The following is a 21,208-nucleotide window of genomic DNA, read 5'->3' as shown; positions in this document are numbered from 1 at the left end:
TGTTGTGGAAATGCTATGAAGGGGGCCATAGCTCTAGTGACCTTTGACCTTTAGGTTCAGGGAACTACCCTTGTGAGATTGCATATACTTGACCTTGAACTCAAAGCAGTGAACCTTTGTTAGGGCACGATGGGAGGAATATGTACTTCTGTAACCCTCACGCTGTTCGTTTTTTTTTATGATATTACATTTCATACCATGCATGTGTTTTGTTTTGTCATGTTATTTTATTATCATGCATCATATTCATACATCATTTAGTAACATGTTAATTTTAAGGGAAATCACAGGTACCTACTTGACTTCATACGAGATGGATGTTAACACAAGACCCGATGCTACACGGCATACCGACTCTTCCGATTTAAGAAAGAAGTATAGTCTAAGGACTCATGTTGGAAATTTGACCGGGCTGATAAACTTGGGCAAAAGGCTTAAGACTATAAAGAGAGAAACCTTTCAGAGAAGATATGGAAATTTGTTGAATTTAATGGAGGTTGAAGTACAAATACCCGCTATCACAGCCTTGGCACAATATTATGATTCTCCGCTTCGATGTTTCACATTTCAAGACTTTCAGTTGGCGCCAACCATAGAGGAGTTCGAGCATATCTTGGGTTTGCCATTGGAGGGCACCACTCCCTACCAACATTTAGAGCATCATGCCTCTATACCCACTATTGCTACCATCATGAAATTACATCCCAAGGAGCTTGAAGACAGGATGATGATGAGGAATCAAGTGCATGGGTTATCACAGGGATATCTAGAGCAGTATTTACATCATCTGGCTGATAAAGAAGATTGGGAAACTTTCATGGATGTATTAGCCCTCACCATATATGGCATTGTCTTGTTTCCCAAAATAGAAGAATTTGTGGATTACACCGCGATAGACGTCTTCGTGGCGAGTAAAACCAGATCAGAGAATCCTGTAACAGCAGTTCTTGCAGATGTTTATGGGACTTTAAGTTTTTGCCATGAGAGAAAGGGAAAGAAGATTCTTTGTTGCTTACCGGCGTTGTATACATGGATGACAACGCGCGTGTTTAAAGAGATGGTCGACGTTAAGAGTCTAGCAGAGACTTTGTCACACCAAGGGCTTAAAGGTAAAGGAGGAAACGATTGGGCCCGATTCCTTGCCGGCTTGAGCGAAAGAAGTATAAAATGGCGCCTTCCTTGGCTCGGAAATAAACTGGCTATACAACATTGTGGTAGTTTTCCTAATGTGCCTCTCATAGGCGCCCGGTACTGTATCAATTACAACCCTCTTTTGGTGCAAAGACAATTTGGGCATCCTATAAAAGGGGCACCTTCATCAGATTACCTTGCTACCCTATTCATTTATTACGAAGACGGGCATTTCATCGAACTGTTAAGAAAGGTTAAAAGCGCCTGGGAAAATGTTGTTCGAGCAGAGAAGGACATGAGGGATGGAGTAGTGGATAGCAGTGTTAGTTATCACACCTGGATTCTGGAGAGAGTGAAAGTAGTCAAGTTGCCTTTCAAGCCAATCAAGGATCAATTAGCTAGTGAAGGACCATCTCAAGCCCCAGAAAGTGAAGAGGTGCAACAATTGAAGGCTGAGATGGAGAAATTGAAGGTGAGAAATGCTAGGTTGGAGAATGAATTACAAAGGGCGCGTAATGATCTTGTGGATATGAAAAATGATAATGAAGAAAAGTCGCGGGCTTATGAAAACCTTGTCAAAAGCCAGAAGGCTGAGAGGGATTACACATTTCGAGTGAAACAGGATCTAGCCGCCGCGAGTAAGGAATTATCCATGAGGGTAAATGAGAAGAAGGTGGCTTTAGAGGAGGGAAAGGAGTGGAAGCACCTCTACGAAGAAGCCAAAAGAGATAAACGAGAAGCCCTGAAGAGATTAAGAGAAGCGCAGATTCAGATAGAAAAAGCGGGGCATGAGATGAAAGAGATGGCCATGTCGTTTGAGGCGGATATGAATAGGGAGCGTTGGAAGCTAACGGAAGCAGAGGAAGAGCATCGAACTCTGATAAAACAAATGGAGGAATATATCGAGGAACAGGAGGAGCGATGGAGGTCGATAGATTTTGAAGAAAGGCATCAGGCCTTGATAAAGCGAATGGAAGAGCACATCGCCGAGCAAGAAATGGCTGTAAAGCACTGGAAGGAAAGATTCTCTCAGTTGGCTGCTTTGGCAAACGGGGCAATTGAAGACATCCCCAGGATGGTGTCGAATGCTGAAGCAAGCACTCATTTTTGTAACTCACCAGCGGAAATAGAATTGTTTATTAATCATTGTAAATGGTTGGTGGGAGAGATGAAATCTTTCATTGCCCGGGCGCGGGATTGATGTACATCGGAATTATGTGTTTTGTTCCTTAGACTATGTAATGGATCAAATTTCCTTTAAATGAAAGATAAGGGATGTTTGTTGGTATCGGCTTGTGTTAATTTTCCATCAGTATTGTCATCGTTATCCTGTGATTTCCACTTATTACTAGCATGCATCATGTTTTCTTTCGTTTTGCATTTTTCATCGTTATCTAATTTAATTTAATAAAAAATAATAATCGGCAGTACAAGTGAGAAAACAACGGCAAATTTTCCACGACATCCGTACAGGACCAGAGCTAACTCGAAGGTCATGGAGAATTGGGAGCAGTCACACGAATCTATTAAGGCCGATGTTAGCCAGTTGAAGGATCAAATGGCCCAGATTTTGGCGGCTCTCGAAGCCCTAAAGACTACGGGAGGGGCGACGTCTGCGCAAGTTGAGGGAAGTGCTCAATATTACCCTCCGATGTTCAATGCTGGGAGCCAATCTGTTTCGTTCCCAATGTATGGATTACCCCCAGGTTATACCCCACCTGTGGGAGAATACACAGAAGGGGAGCAGACTTCATTCTCTTTCCCTACCACTGTCAACATACCGCCAATCAGTACTCAGGGACCTGTTGTAATGTCCGCACCCCTGGTAAATGAAGGAATGCATGCAAGCATGTCTGATGGAATACGAGTAACTCCGGTGCCACCTGTGATTACCGGAGAGGGCTTTTCTACAGGGGCTGCACCACATACTTTGTTTCAGGGAGCAATTAGTAATGTTGATGGGGCGAAAGATAAACTGGAGAGCCTAGAGGCAAGATTGAGGGCTGTGGAGGGGTATGAAAGTTATGGATTCGGAGATGTTGCCAGATTGAGCTTGGTTCCTGGCGTCAAAATTCCACACAAGTTCAAGGCGCCAGATTTTGAGAAGTATAAGGGAAATACATGCCCAAAGAACCATCTAACCATGTTTTGCAGAAAGATGGCTGCATATGCTTATGATGAGCAGCTGCTCATCCATGTTTTTCAAGATAGTTTGGCTGGAGTGGCGTTAAACTGGTATACCCATCTGGAGCCGACTCGAATTCGTTGTTGGGCGGACTTGGCTGATGCTTTTGTGAAGCAATACATATACAATACCCATGTTGCACCAGATCGTTTACAGCTGCAAAATATGTCAAAGAAGGACAACGAAACTTTCAAGGAGTATGCTCAGCGGTGGAGGGAATTGGCTGCACAAGTTGAGCCGCCTTTGTATGATAAAGAAATGGTGGCAATGTTTGTAAATACGCTCCAACCACCATTTTATGAACATATGGTGGGAAATGTATCTTCAAATTTTGCCGATATCATCGTGATAGGCGAGCGAATAGAGATCGGGTTGAAAAATGGGAAGATTGCATATGGCTCGTCGGCGGGTGCAAACTCCAAAAAAACCAATTTCAATGCGAGAAAGAAGAAGGAAGGGGATGTGCATGCGGCATCGGCAATGCCTGTATGGAGAGGTCAAGCTCCCGCTCATAGCTTCCGACCATACTTGGGGCAACCCCCTCTTGCAGCTAATGCGGCGTTCACTCATCAAGCCAGGCCTCAACAACAACAAGGGTATTATCAACCGCCATTGCTCCCAAATGATACTTGGAGGGCTGGGGCAATTGCAGGTCCAAATCAGAATGCGGGCCAAAATACTTACCCAAGAAGGAACCAATTTGTTAATTTCACCCCTATCCCTACAACTTACACAGAATTGTTACCCCAACTCGTCCAAAGGGGTTTGGTTGCTATTTGTCCAATGAAGCCCATGCAACCTCCGTATCCCAGGGGTTATGATGCAGAGGCCAAATGTAGTTATCATGGGGAAGGTGTTGGTCATTCAACTGAGAGATGTCTGGCTTTTAAACACAAAGTACAGACTCTAATCGACTCTGGGTGGTTAAAGTTTCAAGAAGATAAACCCAGCATTGAGACTAACCCACTTTCTGGGCATGAGAGTGCCTCGACGAATGCCATCGAGGATGAAAAATATGAGTTGATAAGGGACGCGGGTGGAATCCGAAGTTCCAGAAAGTTTATCTTCAAGGCGCTAATAAAGGTGGGCCTTTTAAAAGGTGATTATGACGAGGATGTAACATGCGCGCTTCATCCGGATGATGGGCACTCTATTGAGGAATGTGGTGAATTTGAGTATGTTTTGCAAGACCTGCTGGATCGGGGTTTGATGCAAGTATGCTACAAGGATAAGGAGGGGGAAGTGTTTACACAGATTGGTGGAGAATCCGACGTAACTCTGCCTGAGCCGTTGGTGATCCATTTCACTAGAACCACCCCTGTGCCAGAGACTGAAGAAAAGTTGTCTGTCATCATCCGGGCGCCGTCTCCCTTTCCTTACAAAACGGGAAGGCTGATGGAAGAAAGGAGAGAGTGCGGTCTAGCTCATGTAGAAAGGCGTGAACCCAGGGTGGAAAAGATTCGTATTCGTGACATCAGGGAAAAATTTCGTAGTGCTGGTTGGATCAACACGGGCCATATAACAGCCATGGAGGATGAAGATAGCTTTGAATGCTCAAGTTTCGTGTGGGCTTGCTCCCCTGATACTCAACTCAACAATTGGAACTCTGAGTTTACCCGTGATGCTTAATTTGAATAAAATGTAATAGTTTTAATTAATCCTATAGCTTCACCCGGGGCTTTAGGATTCATGACTTACGGGTTGACGTTTAGTTTTGTGCTCAGCGTGATAATCGAATCGTGTTTGTTTTTATCATCATTTCGCATTAGTCATCTTTTTTCCTTTTTTATTTATTCCTTTTTTTTTTTTCATAAATTTAAATAATGCAGACGTGACAATGAAAGTTTTGAAAATAACAATGTCGATATTCCTAATTTTGAATACCCTATCGATAATACGGAAGATGATTATGAGGATAATCCGGAACCCTCTCCAGAGCTCTTGAGATTAGTGGAACAAGAGTCTAAAGAGATAAAACCCCATCTGGAAGAGGTTGAAGTACTCAACTTGGGAGAGGAAGAAGAGAAAGGAAGTAAAAATCGGTACTGGCATGAAAAAGGAAGTGAGGAAAGGGTTGCAAGCCCTATTGAAGGAGTTTAAGGATGTGTTTGCTTGGTCTTACAATGACATGCCAAGTTTGGATACCGATATTGTGCAACACAAGCTCCCACTTAAACCAGAATACCTTCCAGTCAAGCGAAGAACTAAGAAGAATGAAAAATGCATTCGACAAAAGGGTGCATCCCAGAGAATTCCACGAAGGTGAGCTGGTGTTGAAGATGATCTTGCCTGTACAAAAGGATCATAGAGGCAAATGGACCCCGAATTATGAAGGGCCATTCGTAGTGAAGAAGGCATTTTCTGGTGGGGCACTAATTCTCACAAGGAAGGATGGAGAGGAGTTACCATTACCGGTTAATTCGGGTGCAGTCAAAAAATTTTACACATGATGATTCCGTGATAGGGGATCAATATTAAGGGATATTGACATGATCTTTAAAGTTTGTTGTACTCTGCGTTATTTCATTCAATAAATACTGCATGGTTTCATTCATAATTTTTGTTTGCACACTTCTTGAAATATTGCATGTCGCGCTGAGCTTTTAGGTAAATAAAGGAAAATAAAGGTAATGATAATTAAGCACACATGAGTAAAAGCATCACGGGTATATTCAGTTGGCACCAGCTCGTTCCTGAGGGATGTCGTGAAAGACTAAAAAAGGAGAGAATAAAAATGCACATGTTGAATTCATTGTCAATTAGGTTGTCTAGGGCATAGTACGTTCAAAAAAAAAAAAAAAAAAAAAAAAAAAAAAAAAAAAACAATAACTGGAAATGGCAAAGATGCAGAGTCTTCTCCTAATTCAGAGTTTCGGGGGTAACCTGTGTTCATTTCTCGTTAAAGCATCCGCTTTCTTATGGCGTGAACCCCTAACCTTTTCATTTCCCTTCAAAACAAAAGATTGTCGTGGATATAACACTGGGGCAGTCGTCATCATTGTGCCCATGCTCAATGATCCGTGATCGGGGAGCAAAAAGAAAAAAAAAAAAAATGAAGTCGATGTGTCAACTGCTACAGAATTTCGTCTCATGGTTAAGGTTGTGGAAAGCAAGTCAAGCAAGCTTCAGGATGACGTGTGGCCGTTTTTCTTTATCCAAATGATAAAAGAGGTTTAATCAATTGCACCCACTTTGAGCCGTAAGTCGTAATCATTTTTCATTACCCTAGACAAGAATCATTAGCATATCGACGTCAACTCAAAAACATACATCATAAGCATCCAAAGTTGAGGAGGAAATCTCTAAAAAAAAAACAAAACAAAAAGGAAAAGGAAAGTATCATAAAGGACCACAGCAGGGGCAACAAAAAGATTGATCCAAAAGGAAAGAAAGAAAAAAACAACAATAAAGGATGCCTGAAGTTCAAATCTCTAAAGACAGTTGACTGGGCACCTTGCAAATGATTCTTGTTTAAAAACTTTAACCGTCAAACACTTATTTGGGCCTTCATTATCCATTTCTTTCATAACCCGTTTGCCTTTTAGCCACGTTACAAGCCGATTAAAGTCCACACCGACTGAAGATTGTTCGTCCTGGTCTTTCTTACGAACTTAACTCTGGGAAGGAATGATGTGGTGACTGATATCATCACTAGAAGAAAAGAAAGGACATTGAAAATGAAAAGTAAAAATACAATGTAAAGTCTCCCCGTCAATCGTCCTGTCAAGAAGGAACCCTCAACTGGGGCAATCCTTCCTACCCAAACCTTTTCACCTACCCAAATCGTACTTTTTGTGCACAACAAAATTGGGGCAATCTTGTGGGCCCTACATGTTTCTATGTTAACCATGTCTCCCCAGATGAGGAGAACACAAATGTTAGCTCCACATACAATCATTCAGCTATCTACTTCTCGTCCCTATTTTTCCCTCACCTTCTCGGGTTCAGGCCAAATTGGATTGCAGGAAGCGATAAAGAGAACTTGAACTCATGGTTACACCCTTCTCTTTCTCATTAGAGGGCTCACTGTCTCCTGACATTTTATGATTACGTTTTGAACGTACATTAGGTTTGATGACAATGTTGACAATGAGTTTCAAACATAGGCAGTCTAATTAAAAAAAAAAAATAAAAAAAAAAAAAAAATAAAAAAAAATAAAAAAAAAAAAGCAAAGGTTTCATGTGTTTATTCATTCATGCACCCTCATGACATTACATCATACATTTCATAATAAGCAAGGTATTTTGTTTGAAAAAATCCTTTAGGCACAAGAGAAATTGTGAAAAAGTTAATACAACATTTGCTTTTAAGTTTATTCAATGTTTTGCTAAGTGCTTACCAACGTTTCAGAAAGTTTCAAATCCAAGTTTTCTTCTGCGATACTGACCCTCTGCTTCGCAATGGTCAAATTCAAGTTTTTCTCCTACGATATTGGCCCTCTGCAAGGCATTGGTCGAATCCAGTTTTCGCTTTATGGCCCTCTGCTAAGCAATGGTCTAATCCCATCTCGTTGTTGTATTACTGGCCATCTGCTCGGCAATGGTCAATTTCAGCTAGTTGCTCTGTATTGTTGACCCACTGCGTGGCAATGGTCGAATTCAAGTTTTTCTCCTACGATATTGACCCTCTGCGTGGCAATGGTCGAATTCAAGTTTTTCTCCTCTGTTATCGGCCCTCTGCATGGCAATGGTCGGATTTAAATTTTCGTTCTGTGAGTTTGGCCCTCTGCGAGGCAATGGTCAAATCCAGGTTTTAATTTTCTGTTATCGACCCTCTGCATGGCAATGGTCGGATTTAAATTTCTGTTCTGTGAGTTTGGCCCTCTGCGAGGCAATGGTCAAATCCAGGTTTTAGTTTTTTGTTATCGACCCTCTGCATGGCAATGGTCGGATTTAAATTTCTGTTCTGTGAGTTTGGCCCTCTGCGAGGCAATGGTCAAATCCAGGTTTTAGTTTTCTGTTATCGACTCTCTGCATGGCAATGGTCGGATTTAAATTTCTGTTCTGTGAGTTTGGCCCTCTGCGAGGCAATGGTCAAATCCAGGTTTTAGTTTTCTGTTATCGGCCCTCTGCACGGCAATGGTCGGATTTAAGTTTCTGTTCTGTGGGTTTGGCCCTCTGCGAGGCAATGGTCAAATCCAGGTTTTAGTTTTCTGTTATCGACCCTCTGCATGGCAATGGTCGGGTTTAAATTTCTGTGCTGTGATTTTGGCCCTCTGCGAGGCAATGGTCAAATCCAGGTTTTAGTTTTTGTTACTGATACTCTACTTGACATTGGTCATTTGGCATCGTGATTTGAATTATTTTGTTCGTTTTCTTTCATGATTGAAACCCGGACAAAATTAGTGTCTTTATCTTTACTTAGCTTTACTTAAATAATACGAAAAGATTAAATTTTCATATTATTTAGTAATATCTAAGTAAAGAGGGGCAGCTGTCAACACTCAATTTTGTCCGGGTTGTAAAAAAAAAAAATGTGTTTTTATTATTTTTTTCTTTTTTTCTTTATTTTATTGTTTTATTCCATTTTTATTGTTTTCGATTTTTATTTTTCTCATCTTCAATTTGTTTTAATAGGATCACTTAATCAAAATAATTAAAAAAAATTGAAAAAATAAAATTAAAATTAAAAATAAATAAAATAAAATTGAAAAAATAATAAATAAAAAATAGAAAAAAGAGAGAAAACGTGGGAAAGGGGTATGTGAGAGACGTGTTGGAGGAGGGGGGACCGGTTTGTTAGAGGAAGATTTTCTAAGATTTTTTGGGAAAAGAAAAAGGGACCAGGTGGTTAGGGGGGGATTGGAGCCCAAGATCTTGGGAAGGAAGGAGCAGAGAAAGATCAGAGAAAAAAAGTTGGAGAGGGTGACGGGAATAGATCATCGGGAGGAGATAGAGGTTATCCAAAGTGACGAATATCAGAGGAATTCTCAGGTATGCAACTTATCCTTTATTCTCATTCTTCTCCATGACCGCCTGTTATCATCATCGATACATCATGCTCTCGTTGGAAACCCAGTAAAAAATCACTGCCAAAAAACGCTAACCCAGTAATATCCACTTTATTCATTGCACCATTTTTGTGAAACCCTTACGTCCCAAAACTCAAATGACCCCCTTGAAATTCGAAGTCTTCTCCACTAGAGTTGCTCTTCCAGTGAGGATGAATAGGACGATGGAGGCCATGGCACGGAACTCCTACGTTGGACAGGCTTGAGAGGAAGAGAGTGGTTGATTGTTTCGTGGTTGGCGGTTTGGAAGTAGTAGTCTGCTGTGTGGTGGTGGCAACGGCGTTGCTAAGGTTGTCCTGGTAGGTGGAGGTGACTGAGGAGGTAGACGAAGGTAGGCACGGGGGAGCCTTATCGCGGCAGTGGTCGTGGAGGTTTTAGTAATGGTGAAGTTGATGATGATGGGTGTTGATGACGCGAAGGGGATTGAAGATGAACTCGGAGGAAAACCATCCCCGAGAATCTCTGGTTTTCGAAGAAAGAGAAGTGGAGACGGTGGTGTTTTGGCTGACGGTGGTACTGGTGGCGCGAGGTGTCGCCGGCGAGGCCAAGGCTTATTCTGGTTGAGGTGACGGTGGCTGGATATGGCAGAGGTGGCGGTGAGTTCGTGGTGCAGAGCTTGAAACCTTGAATCTCTGGAGAAGGTGCAAATCGGCTTGAAGGAGTGAGAATGAGGATGAATCTCTGAACCCCTAGGAAATTCTAGGTCAGAAGCATTGGACTGGGCCAGGCCCAGAAATGAACGTACGTCCGGGAACATTCAGCTTTTTTTTGACCGTTCGTTCAACATTCCAAATGAACGAGCGCTCGTTATCTAAACGAGCGAACGCTCGTTATCCTTAAGGCTTTTTGAGCGTTCGTTTCTCACCAATGAGCGATCGTTATCTAAACGAGCGAACGCTCGATTAACCTTAAGCTTTTTTTGAGTGTTCGTTTCTCACAAACGAGCGCTCGTTATCTAAACGAGCGAGCGCTCGTTATCTAAACGAGGGAGCACTCGTTAACTTTCAGCCTTTTTGACCGTTCGTTAACCATTCCAAACGAACGAGCGTTCGTTATCCAAACGAGCGAATGCTCGCCTTTTTGACAATTCGTTCAACATTCCAAATGAACGAGCGCTCGTTATCTAAACGAGCGAGCGCTCGTTATCTAAACGAGCGAGCGCTCGTTAACCTTAAGTCTTTTTGACCGTTCGTTAACCATTCCAAACGAACGAGCGCCCGTTATCTAAACGAGCGAACGCTCGTTAACCTTAAGCCTTTTTGACCGTTCGTTCAACATTCTCGCCAAGCGAGCGAACGCTCGTTCTCTTTAAGCTTTTTGACCGTTCGTTCAAATCTTCTCCCTGAAGAGCGCTCGTTATCCAAACGAACGAGCGTTCGTTTCCGAACCAATGAACGCTCGTTACTCAGCCTCAATTTCTCAATGTCCGTTCGCCATGCCTTCAACGAGCGTTTGTTATTGAGCCTTCGTTCTCAACGTCCGTTCATCATATCTCTCGACGAACGCTCATCATTAAACTCACATTTCTAAACGTCCGTCCGTTATGTTCCCCAATGGACGTTCGTCCTCTCCCCCAACGAACGTTCGTTCTTTACCTAACGAACGCTCGTTATTCTGAATCTCTTCCCAGCGTCCGTTCAGCCTCTCAATTTTCTTTTGTTTATTTATTTTTTCTTTATTGTCTTATTTTATTTCGTTCTATTTATTTATTTTAGACATTTACTTATCCTAAAATATATATTTAATAATACAATATTGATAGTTTAAATAAAAAGAAATTTCAAAAATATGTTTTAAAGGTTTAAGCACACGTGTGACCGCTCGCGTCGTCCTTGTGTTAAAAACCTTCTCTTCTCCTTAAAAAGAAATTTCAAAAACATGTTTTAAAGGTTTAAGCACACGTGTGACCGCTCGCGTCGTCCTTGTGCTAAAAACCTTCTCTTCTCCTTAAATAAATTTCAAAAAATACGTTTTAAAGGTTTAAGCACACGTGTGACCGCTCGCGTCGTCCTTGTGCTAAAAACCTTTTCTTCTTTTCTTAAGTAAAATTTCAAAAATATGTTTTAAAGGTTTAAGCACACGTGTGACCGCTCGCGTCGTCCTTGTGCTAAAAACCTCTTCTTCTTCCTTAAATAAATATACAAAAAGTATACGTTTTAAAGGTTTAAGCACACGTGTGACCGCTCGCGTCGTCCTTGTGCTAAAAACCTTTTCTTCTTCTTAAATAAAATTTACAAAAATATGTTTTAAAGGTTGAACACTCGTGTGATCGCTCGCATCGTCCTAGTGTTCGATACCTTTCTCTCTTATTTATGTAATATTAAACGAGGGTATGAGTGCTCGTGCGATCGTCCGCATCAGCCTAGCACTCAATACTCTCAAGTTTTCTTAAATAAGTAAATAATGGTATGTGTGCTCGTGCGATCGTCCGCATCAGCCTAGCACTCAATACCCTTAAGTTTTCCTAAATAAGTAGATAACGGTATGAGTGCTCGTGTGATCGTTCGCATCGGCCTAGTGCTTAATATCGTTATCTCTCTTTTCAAAAATAATTAATTAAAAGTATTTAAATATCATTTTAAAGGAATGAGTACTCGTGCGACCGTTCGCGTCGGCCTAGTACTCATTACCTTCTTTTTCTCGAAAATATTAAAAACATAAAAATCTCCAAAAATTAAAAACATCTGCTTTTTCAAACAAACAAACAGTCTTTCAGCTAGAACTACGTAACCCTGATTTCTCATTTTGAATGAGAATACGTAGGAGCAAGGTCAATCCTTGTCGGGCCCAAAAAACTAAAAAAATATATTTTGTTTATTTATAATTTTATTTTAGGGGATAGTTAAACATTTTGAAAACCACATCATATTCGCGCATTTAGTTAAAGGTACTGCCTTAGGGCAGGCGTTGTAGGGTGCTAACACCTTCCCTACACGTAACCGACTCCCGAACCCGAAATATGGTTTTCGTGGACCGTGCTTTATCATTTTGAGGTTTTTCCATAGTTTTCCATAATAAACTATGGTGGCGACTCCAAATCTCTTTTTAAAACCCGTTTCTTTTTGGATCGTCGTCCCGTCGCGATTCCGGTTGCGACATCTGCAAAAAACAAAGAAGATTAAAACCCACCAAAATAAAAGAGAAAGAGAGAGGGGGAATCAAAGCTAACATTCTGATAACTTTTTGGCAAGTGTATCAAATCGTTCCAAGGAATATAGAGTAAGTTCAAAGTATCGTTCTGTCAAGGGACTTGTGCGACACATGACAATTCTTTCTTTTATAACTCAATTAGACATCAAAGTGTACAAAAAACACAAGGAACTCTTTTTGGTATTTTTATCAAACAGTTGGTGTGCAAGGAATTATATTTAAAAGAAACTTTTTTGGAATTGGGTTTCATGAATCATATGAAGATAAAACTCCGTACAATATATCATTATTTCATTCAAACATTCACATCAAGGCATACTAGTCCTAATCCCTTAGCAACTAGTTCTAAATTTATATATCAAAATGTTAATCCCTTAGTCCATTTAACATACAATTTGCATTAAGTCCGATGCTAAAAATGACTTATTGAGTCTATCCCTAGATCCCAAACCACTTAGGTGTTCTATCTATGTTCATGTTCAAAATTACTTTTCGGTAATTAGAGACATTCAAATAACATTATATTTCCATAGGTAAATTCAAGAAAGAGCATATGAACAAACAGTGATATATTGAACAGGAAAATTACATCACAGTGAGTTCATTACATCCAATTCCAAGGAAAGAAAAACTACTCCTAGTCATCTAAACATACACATTTGAAGCAATCGCTTGCAAAAATGGTATCTTGATGCCTTGAAGTAGTCTCCGGAAGTTCCTGAGATGTTTTCGTTTCTTTCTTTTGTCCGGAACTTCTGTCAGCCGACTCTTTCTGTCTGTCACGACTTTTAATTGTTATTTAACATTAAAGAGAGAAAAATATAATTTTTTATAATGTTGATTTTTTTTCTTTTAAATTTTATTTTTTGAAAGAAATATTTATTAAATGTGTGGATGAACATTCGTTGTACTACTCATGTGACAGATAAGAATGAGAGATAAATGTTAAATCTAGAGTATGAACTTAACTTTGGGGAGCTCATCTCTGGTTCGACGTCCTCAAAAGAATTGTCTACCGTACATGTTCTATTAATCAAACTTGACATCAATAGGAGGAGGCAACTTCTTGATGGTGACGATGAGCACACCATTCTGGTCCATGACAGATATGGCATCAGAGTTGGCATCGTCTGGAAGCGTAAACCTGCTCATGAACTTTCCGACTCTTCTCCCCATACTCAAATACTCAACCCCTTCTCTCTCCTCCTCCCTCTTCCTATAGCCGCTAATGATTACCACATTGTCCTCCTTCACCTGCACCTTAATGTCCCTAGCTTTCGCGCCAGGCATGTCGATCACATAACAGTTCGGATACTCCTTAACATCAGCATGGGTGGCAGCCATTGCTTTTACATCTCCAGCGTACGTCCAGAAAGATTTACGGAATAATAGCAGGGAGTTCTAGACAATTCCGTACTTAATTCCCATGCTTAGAAGGTCCAGATAACAACTCTTCATTTCTTAAAAACAAAAGTCAAAATTAATTAGTCTCTGGGCTCCCATTCTTCATTTTTTATATAAAGAACAATTCAACCATTATCATATTATTTTCTAGATTCTTCTCAGTCTACCTTCGTCAACTCTGCTGAGAAAGAATGCGCTGAAACTTGAAAGAAACAAACTTTATCTGCAAAAAACAAAGAAGATTAAAACCCACCAAAATAAAAGAGAAAGAGAGAGGGGAAACAAAGCTAACATTCTGATAACTTTTTGGCAAGTATATCAAATCGTTCCAAGGAATATAAAGTAAGTTCAAAGTATCGTTCTGTCTAGGGACTTGTGCGGCACATGACAATTCTTCCTTTTATAACTCAATTAAACATCAAAGTGTACAAAAAACACAAGAAACTCTTTTTGGTATTTTTATCAAACAGTTGGTGTGCAAGGAATTATATTTAAAAGAAACTTTTTTGGAATTGGGTTTCATGAATCATAGGAAGATAAAACTCCGTACAATATATCATTATTTCATTCAAGCATTCACATCAAGGCATACTAGTCCTAATTCCTTAGCAACTAGTTCTAAATTTATATATCAAAATGTTAATCCCTTAGTCCATTTAACATACAATTTGCATTAAGTCTGATGCTAAAAATGACTTATTGAGTCTATTCCTAGATCCCAAATCACTTAGGTGCTCTATCTATGTTCATGTTCAAAATTACTTTTCGGTAATCAGAGACATTCAAATAACATTATATTTCCATACAATGAAATGGTGTCTTGATGCCTTGAAGTAGTCTCCGGAAGTTCCTGAGATGTTTTCGTTTCTTTCTTTTGTCCGGAACTTATGTCAGCCGATTCTTTCTGTCTTTCTGTCACGTCTTTTAAAGTCACTTAACTTCATTAATTCGCTCAGCGCACATGTACGGGTGCGCTATGCGAATCTCCTTCTTCTGGCAGTGCGAATTTTGGCTTTCGCTTTGCGAAAATTGACTGATAGAGTCTAAATAATACACCATTTCATGTACAATATTTTACATAACAATCTACTACCTATTACAACTTTTCAATGAGGAACAACATGAATAACTACAAGATTAAGCTTATTTATAAATATAAAAACAACTCTTTTTGACACTTATCACACTCATTATCTCTACGCACAAGAAATATTGAGTAAAAGAAAAGGGTCTGAGAAAGAAAAGAACCCAGGAAAAGCAAAGTCTCAGGAATCACAAGAAGCCCGCAAAAGATAACACCCTTTTTTTCACACTACAGCATGAGTTGTCTGGATATGAGGCAACACAACTCAACCTCGTCCAATAATAATAATGATAAAATGAAAGAAAGAAAGAAAAAAGGTAAAAGAAATAAAGAAGAAAAAGAGATTCATTACCTAATTTTGTCAACCATGTAGAGTCTCCTTTCGTACTTCCTTCCTTGGTTTGTTTTCCCTTCTCACTGCCTCATCTTCTGACTGTGACAGCAGAGAGCCATGATGGAAGAAGGAAGAAAGAATCAAGAGGAAAAATAAAAGCATGGACTTTCCTTGATCGAAACCATTTTAGTGAATAAAAATAACAGCTTTACTGGATGTGATATAGATATAATAAGCATACCTGTGTATGTTGGGGGTGTGTTGGAAGCGCGAGAAAGGGAGTCGAGAAAGAAAGAAAATGATGCTGATATGCGAAGATGGATTTGTGAAGATTAGGACGTTCGTGGTGATTTAAGGGCGAGTGAGAGCGTGGATTTGAGGAATGAGTGAAGTTTTTTATCTTCGCAAAATGCTCATATTTGTGCTTATTTACGGTGAAAATAGACAAAAGTTTTAATGAAAGAAAAATGGGCTTAAAAGAGATAGAGGAGACATAGAAAAAAGAGAAGTAGGGTTTTGTGTGAGAGAAGTCAATGGAGTTGGACAGATGTCTTGCATTTATTTTAAAGCCTTAAATCTCATTATTTTCCTCTATTTTATTCATTTAATTTCCTCATCTTTTTCTGTCTTCCATTAAATTTCAATTTTCATCGACTTTTAGTTAATTTAGTTCTTTTTAATAACAATTTTTAAATCTTTAATAAAAGATGAATAATGTGTAAGGTCGTATCAATTTAGTATTTTTAAATAATACTAGTATTAATATTACGTGTAATTGTTTGATATTTAATTAAATTTTCAATTCAATTTCAATTTATTTCGTTTCAAATTGATAGAATTGAGTGTAAGACAGTAAGATTCATAATAACTTAACACATACTATTAATATTAACTTATCACATCACATGATATAATATTAATTTAACTGACACATAGATTAATGATCATTAAAAAATCAAATTAAAAAAAATTATGGTTTTATTAAAAAATAAAATAAAATAAAACAAACTTCACAAAGTATAAAGCAAATTTCTATTTAAACCATTTTATAACTTCTTATTCCCGGAAAGAAATCATGGTGACACATTTCTTTTTATTCCAAATGCAGTAAATTTTATATAAGGAGATTCTTTACTGCTAAAATATACAACAATTTTATTTTAGATCTCTTTTTTTCTTACATAATATATTATAAATGTTGATATTTACTTTTTTTATATTTAACATGTTAATAGGATCTTTCAAATTTATAATAATTTGAATTTTCATATTTATTGAATAAGTAAGTATCATTTCATGATTTTAATTTGTAAATTATCATTGCAACATTTTATTATAAGAGTATAACATGTCTTCTTTTAAACTTTTTTTACTGTCTCGTCGTTTTAAAAGTTTAACTTGAAAACATTTATGATTATAATTTAAAAAAAGAAACATTTTCTTATATTTATTGTCATTGTCCTATAGCAGACTCTAAAACAATCAGATGTATTGTAATACTCAAATCTTAAATTTATAATTTGAGTATGACCCTATAATAAAAATGATGTTAAAATGTAAATATATTTCAATTGAAAAAAAAAATTAAAACTTCGTACTTAAAATATTTGATTGGTGTAATTAGAATCTAAAAGTATTATATCTAGTCTCAAAATAAAATTACAATTAATTACTTTTCTAATAATATATTTTTTAAACATTAAATGTTATTTGCTACTAAATTATTTGAAATATGATTTTCGGAATATTGAAGATTCACATACTACATTACTACATTTAGGTATGCCAAAATTCGAAAAAACAGTTCTCAATCATTACTAACTGAGAATAAACAATGTAATTATTATTTATATATTTAAAAATTTCAGAAAAAATTCTTTAAAATGTTATTAATTGAAAAAGGTTTAGTTTGACTTGGTAATATAATTGAAAAAAGATATTTGCCGCAAATTTAATTTTGTCTATATGGATATGAGGAACGTTAATGATATATAACTAATACGATCTTATTATATTTTTTTTATTAACTGAATTTTAAAATTCACGAAGATTTGAGAAAGAGTCGTAAGTTATTTAATTTTTGTGATTTGATTTAATAGTTAAAATAATATTAAATAATATTGAAAGGTTGAATATAAAAATATATTGAATACAATTCTCGTTAACAAAATTATAATTAAAATTAACTTTGAAAATCATAATAAAATGAGTGTCAATACTGTACCTATATCAGTGGTCTTGAGTCAATTCGATAAAAAGTTATTTTAACTCACACATTAAACCGAATATATATAAATAAAAACCTATTCTTTTACCAAATGACCATTTTAGTTTGAAAGTTTTAAATTGAAGGAAATTGAGTTAAAAAGAAATGGAATGCCGAAAGAGTAAGTGTGGAAAAGGTTGTGTTTATAATCAATCATTGAAGTTGTTTGTGACGTATGATCATCTGGGCCTCAATGAAGTCAACATTTGGGATACAGAAAAATGCTATGAATTATAATCTTAAAATATTATCACATGCTCGCGGAAATTAGTTTACTTTGGGTGTAGAATTAAAAGTATGTAAATAATTTTCTGTTATTTGTTCTGCTATTTTTTTTTGTTACAATATTTAGTAGTTACTTTCAAAGTTTTATAATAAATAACGACTAGATGGGTCACATCATTTTCACCACTGTTATTTTCTGATTTATTTTTTATTGTTTAGCTTCAGAAAAAATTATCATTTTAAAGATAATAATGTCTCTAATTGAGATATCTTAAAAAAAAATCATATATTATTTTTTTTCTCGAATTTGTGCTTGTTAGTCTAATTTTGCTTATTTATCAATTACAACTTTAATAAAATTCATAGTTGGCTTCATAAGGATAAAAACAAAAACATATGGTAAACAATTAAGTTATAAAATTTGTGATTTGATTTGATTAATGTTTCATCAGGATTGGATTTCATGAATTAAATATTGCAAAAATTATATATAGTATATCTCAATCTCCTCCATACATTCACATCTAAAACATACTAGTCCTAATATCTTAGCAACTAGTTATAAATCAATATGTCAAACTGTTAATTTCTAAGTCAAGTTAACATACAATTTGCATTAAGATTAGGTGTTTAGAATGACTAAATGATTGAGTCTATCCCTAGATTCCAAATCACATGGTTGTTCTATCTATGTTCAAATTCTAATTCATTTCGCAATGATTAAATATTTTCGATATCATGATATTCCATCATACAAAATTATAATCAAGATAGAACATATGAACATGACGAGATTATATTATACAAGAAGATTTACATCAATTTAAATCCATTACATCCAATCCTAATGAAATAGGAGTTTAAGTGCTCCTATGCATCTAAAATATACAAGATTGGTGGAAATTGATGATTGCACGAAGTCTTGATGCCTTAGAGTTGTCTCTAACTGAAAATATGAGTTCTCTTGTGTTCCCATACTTCAGAACTACTTCCTCTCATTAGCTCACTACATAATAACCACCTTCAGAAATTCACCTCTTGTTGAGTGAGAGAACACACTCGCTAAGCGAAAAATCAACTTCTGATTTGCTCTTAACTCCTTTGTCTCGTTGAGTGAGTATTTTTATTCTTCATCGAGTAAATGGATCATGACTGAGTGAAAAGGGTACTGACAGGAAATTCCAAAACTCTTCAAATCTTCATTTTCTTGCAAAATATTCTACAAAAAGATAAAATAACATTTAACTTGAACTAAACAAAAAATATAACATCTTCTCACAAAGAAAACACCAAATACATGAATAAATACAAATTTAAGATAAGAAATAAACATGAATAACAAGTATTAATCACACTTATTAGATATGTCTACAATGTCTCCACATCGTCGTTACCGCTTGGGTTATCGTTCAAGTATATGTTTCGTCCAAGCAAAGCTTGATATTTATAAATTACGTCACGACACCTATCCAAGCTCCTAATAAAGGTTTGATCGAGGACCAAAGTCAGAAAAAAACCATAAGGGAAAGGAGCGACCGTATAGTTGGAAAAATTCGCGTCGACACCGTTACCAAAGTTTTTAAGGTATAATTAGGTGGCACATGAGATTTGTGAATAGGCTAATATTTTATGATTTTATCCTTTTAAATCATTATTTATTTTACAGTAAAAAAAAGATACATAGGGACGTATTTCCACTAGTAAAGATGTTAAAAATCAAACTAATCCAATTTAAAAAGTGGAAATTGTAAAATATTAACTTCGTCGTATTGTGTTCTATTTTTTTTTTTCAAATAACATGGTTTGGATTTATAGGTTGAAAACTAATCTAAACCAAATCAAATTAAACCGCAGGACAATGTATTATATTATTTAATTTTGTTTTTATTATTCAGATTTATAAATTTGATTATGTTTTAATTTATATAAAATGTAGATCTTAACATTTATCGATTCGAATTATTTTTTGCTGATGTTGAAATTATGTTGACAACAACAAATATGCGATAATGTTTTAATGGTGAATGGTTGTTCAATAAGTAGCAAAATTATTTAATGTAAAAAATAACCAAACAAGATAACACCATATTAGTAATAGGATCGTGATATTTTAACAACAAATTTTAACAATTTTTTGACAATGGGCTACATGTCATTGTTTTATTGGTTTGTTTGAATTTGTTTTCAGAAAAGTATTTGAAATCAACCCATCATAAGCCACCACGTCTGTGTTGTCAAAAAAATTGTTAAAAAAGAGTTGTTAAAAAAGACATTTCCTTAGTAATACTCTTGATACTTAGTTTGGTTCTTCTACAAAATATCTTTTTGGGTGTGAGTTCCACAAGTACTTGATTGCGATAGTTCTTTGATTGGGTGACTTTTCTAGAACTATTGTAACTTGGAATTATTAAAACACCCATATAAAAACACCACAACCTAGCATCAAACTACCGTATACTCTAAATGCCAAAACCCCGTAATTTGAGGCAAAAATCATTTCATTCAAGAACAAGATAAAATTATATTTGTTACAAAGTATAACATCACAGAAGAACCAAAGTACATATTTTAAAGTTTGAACTAAAGTGCAAAGGATTGAGAACCAAGAAAAAATAAAGTCAAACAGCCAAATAAATTAAGTAATAAAGTACACAACATTATTGAAATGTCCAACTTCGATTGGCAGCTTTTTTTGTCCTGAATGCTTAATTAGGACAAATAGTCAAATAGGTTTGGAAGCCATTCTCAAATTAAAAGATTAGGTTATGACTTATTTCATTTCTTTTTGAAAAGAAAGTGTGCAACCATCCATTCTTCACCGTTATTATATCCGAAAAGTTCCGCAACAGCTATGAAGAATGTTCTCCAATACGCAGTCCACTTGGTAGCTGAATCATTGCCATACGTTGATTGCATAATTGGCTTGATGTAAGTTATTTTCTGGTCCATTCTTTTCAGCCATTCTTCACTGCAACATGTATTCATTGTTTTTTTAGAAGTGGGTTCGAACTTGCTTTGTAAACAAATCAACTACCGGTGGAGTATGACATGATTGCTGTAAAATCATTTAGCAGTCAAGTTGATTCTAACCTGGTCTGTGCGTAGTGTTTACCATTTACCAGCCAATGGTTGATGACTGTAACATCATCCTACATACATCACCAAAGAAGATAGTTGGTTACAAGTGAGCTGATTCTGGACATAAAGGTGTTAAACAAAAGTATAGCGGATACTTCCTTCTTTTCCCGTTTTTTCTTTTAAGGAGACAGCTTTTTTCCTTCATATAACACAAGGCAACATTTGACGGGATTCAGAGATACCATTTGTTAATAACAAAGCTGGCACAAGAAGCATAGGAAACTCACTTGAAAATAAAGAAGTAGATTTGCTGAAGGCATGGTTCCTCCAGTAAAGAAGT

At 36.7% G+C, this 21,208-nt stretch overlaps 1 protein-coding gene, 1 long non-coding RNA gene and 1 pseudogene across 2 annotated transcripts; all 3 read right to left on the bottom strand.

The window, feature by feature from the left end:
* Positions 1 to 13,506: 13,506 nt before the first annotated feature.
* LOC148204153 (17.3 kDa class II heat shock protein-like) lies at positions 13,507 to 13,821 on the bottom strand. The gene has a single exon (XM_088107856.1). It carries the CDS (start codon positions 13,819 to 13,821, stop codon positions 13,507 to 13,509), a length of 315 nt encoding a protein of 104 aa, XP_087963982.1.
* A 545-nt stretch (positions 13,822 to 14,366) lies between these two features.
* Positions 14,367 to 15,806, bottom strand: LOC148204152 (uncharacterized). The gene is made up of 2 exons (XR_015784550.1): positions 15,541 to 15,806; positions 14,367 to 15,398 (listed from the first exon to the last, which is right to left on the bottom strand). It is a non-coding gene; the product is annotated as an uncharacterized LOC148204152 (long non-coding RNA).
* A 4,755-nt stretch (positions 15,807 to 20,561) lies between these two features.
* LOC148204151 ((S)-coclaurine N-methyltransferase pseudogene) lies at positions 20,562 to 20,790 on the bottom strand (annotated as a pseudogene).
* Between the last annotated feature and the right edge of the window lie 418 nt (positions 20,791 to 21,208).

This window comes from Vigna umbellata, chromosome 2 (assembly GCF_029865625.1).
Source record: "Vigna umbellata cultivar VRB3 chromosome 2, Vumbellata_1.0, whole genome shotgun sequence".
In the NCBI taxonomy this organism is placed as follows: Eukaryota; Viridiplantae; Streptophyta; class Magnoliopsida; order Fabales; family Fabaceae; genus Vigna; species Vigna umbellata.
The sequence above is the reverse complement of the archived record's forward strand: the minus strand, read 5'-3'. Positions and strand labels throughout refer to the sequence as shown.

Coding starts and splice junctions, on each gene's coding strand:
- LOC148204153 (XM_088107856.1), bottom strand. CDS start 13,821: ATGGCTGCCACCCATGCTGATGTTAAGGAGTATCCGAACTGTTATGTG.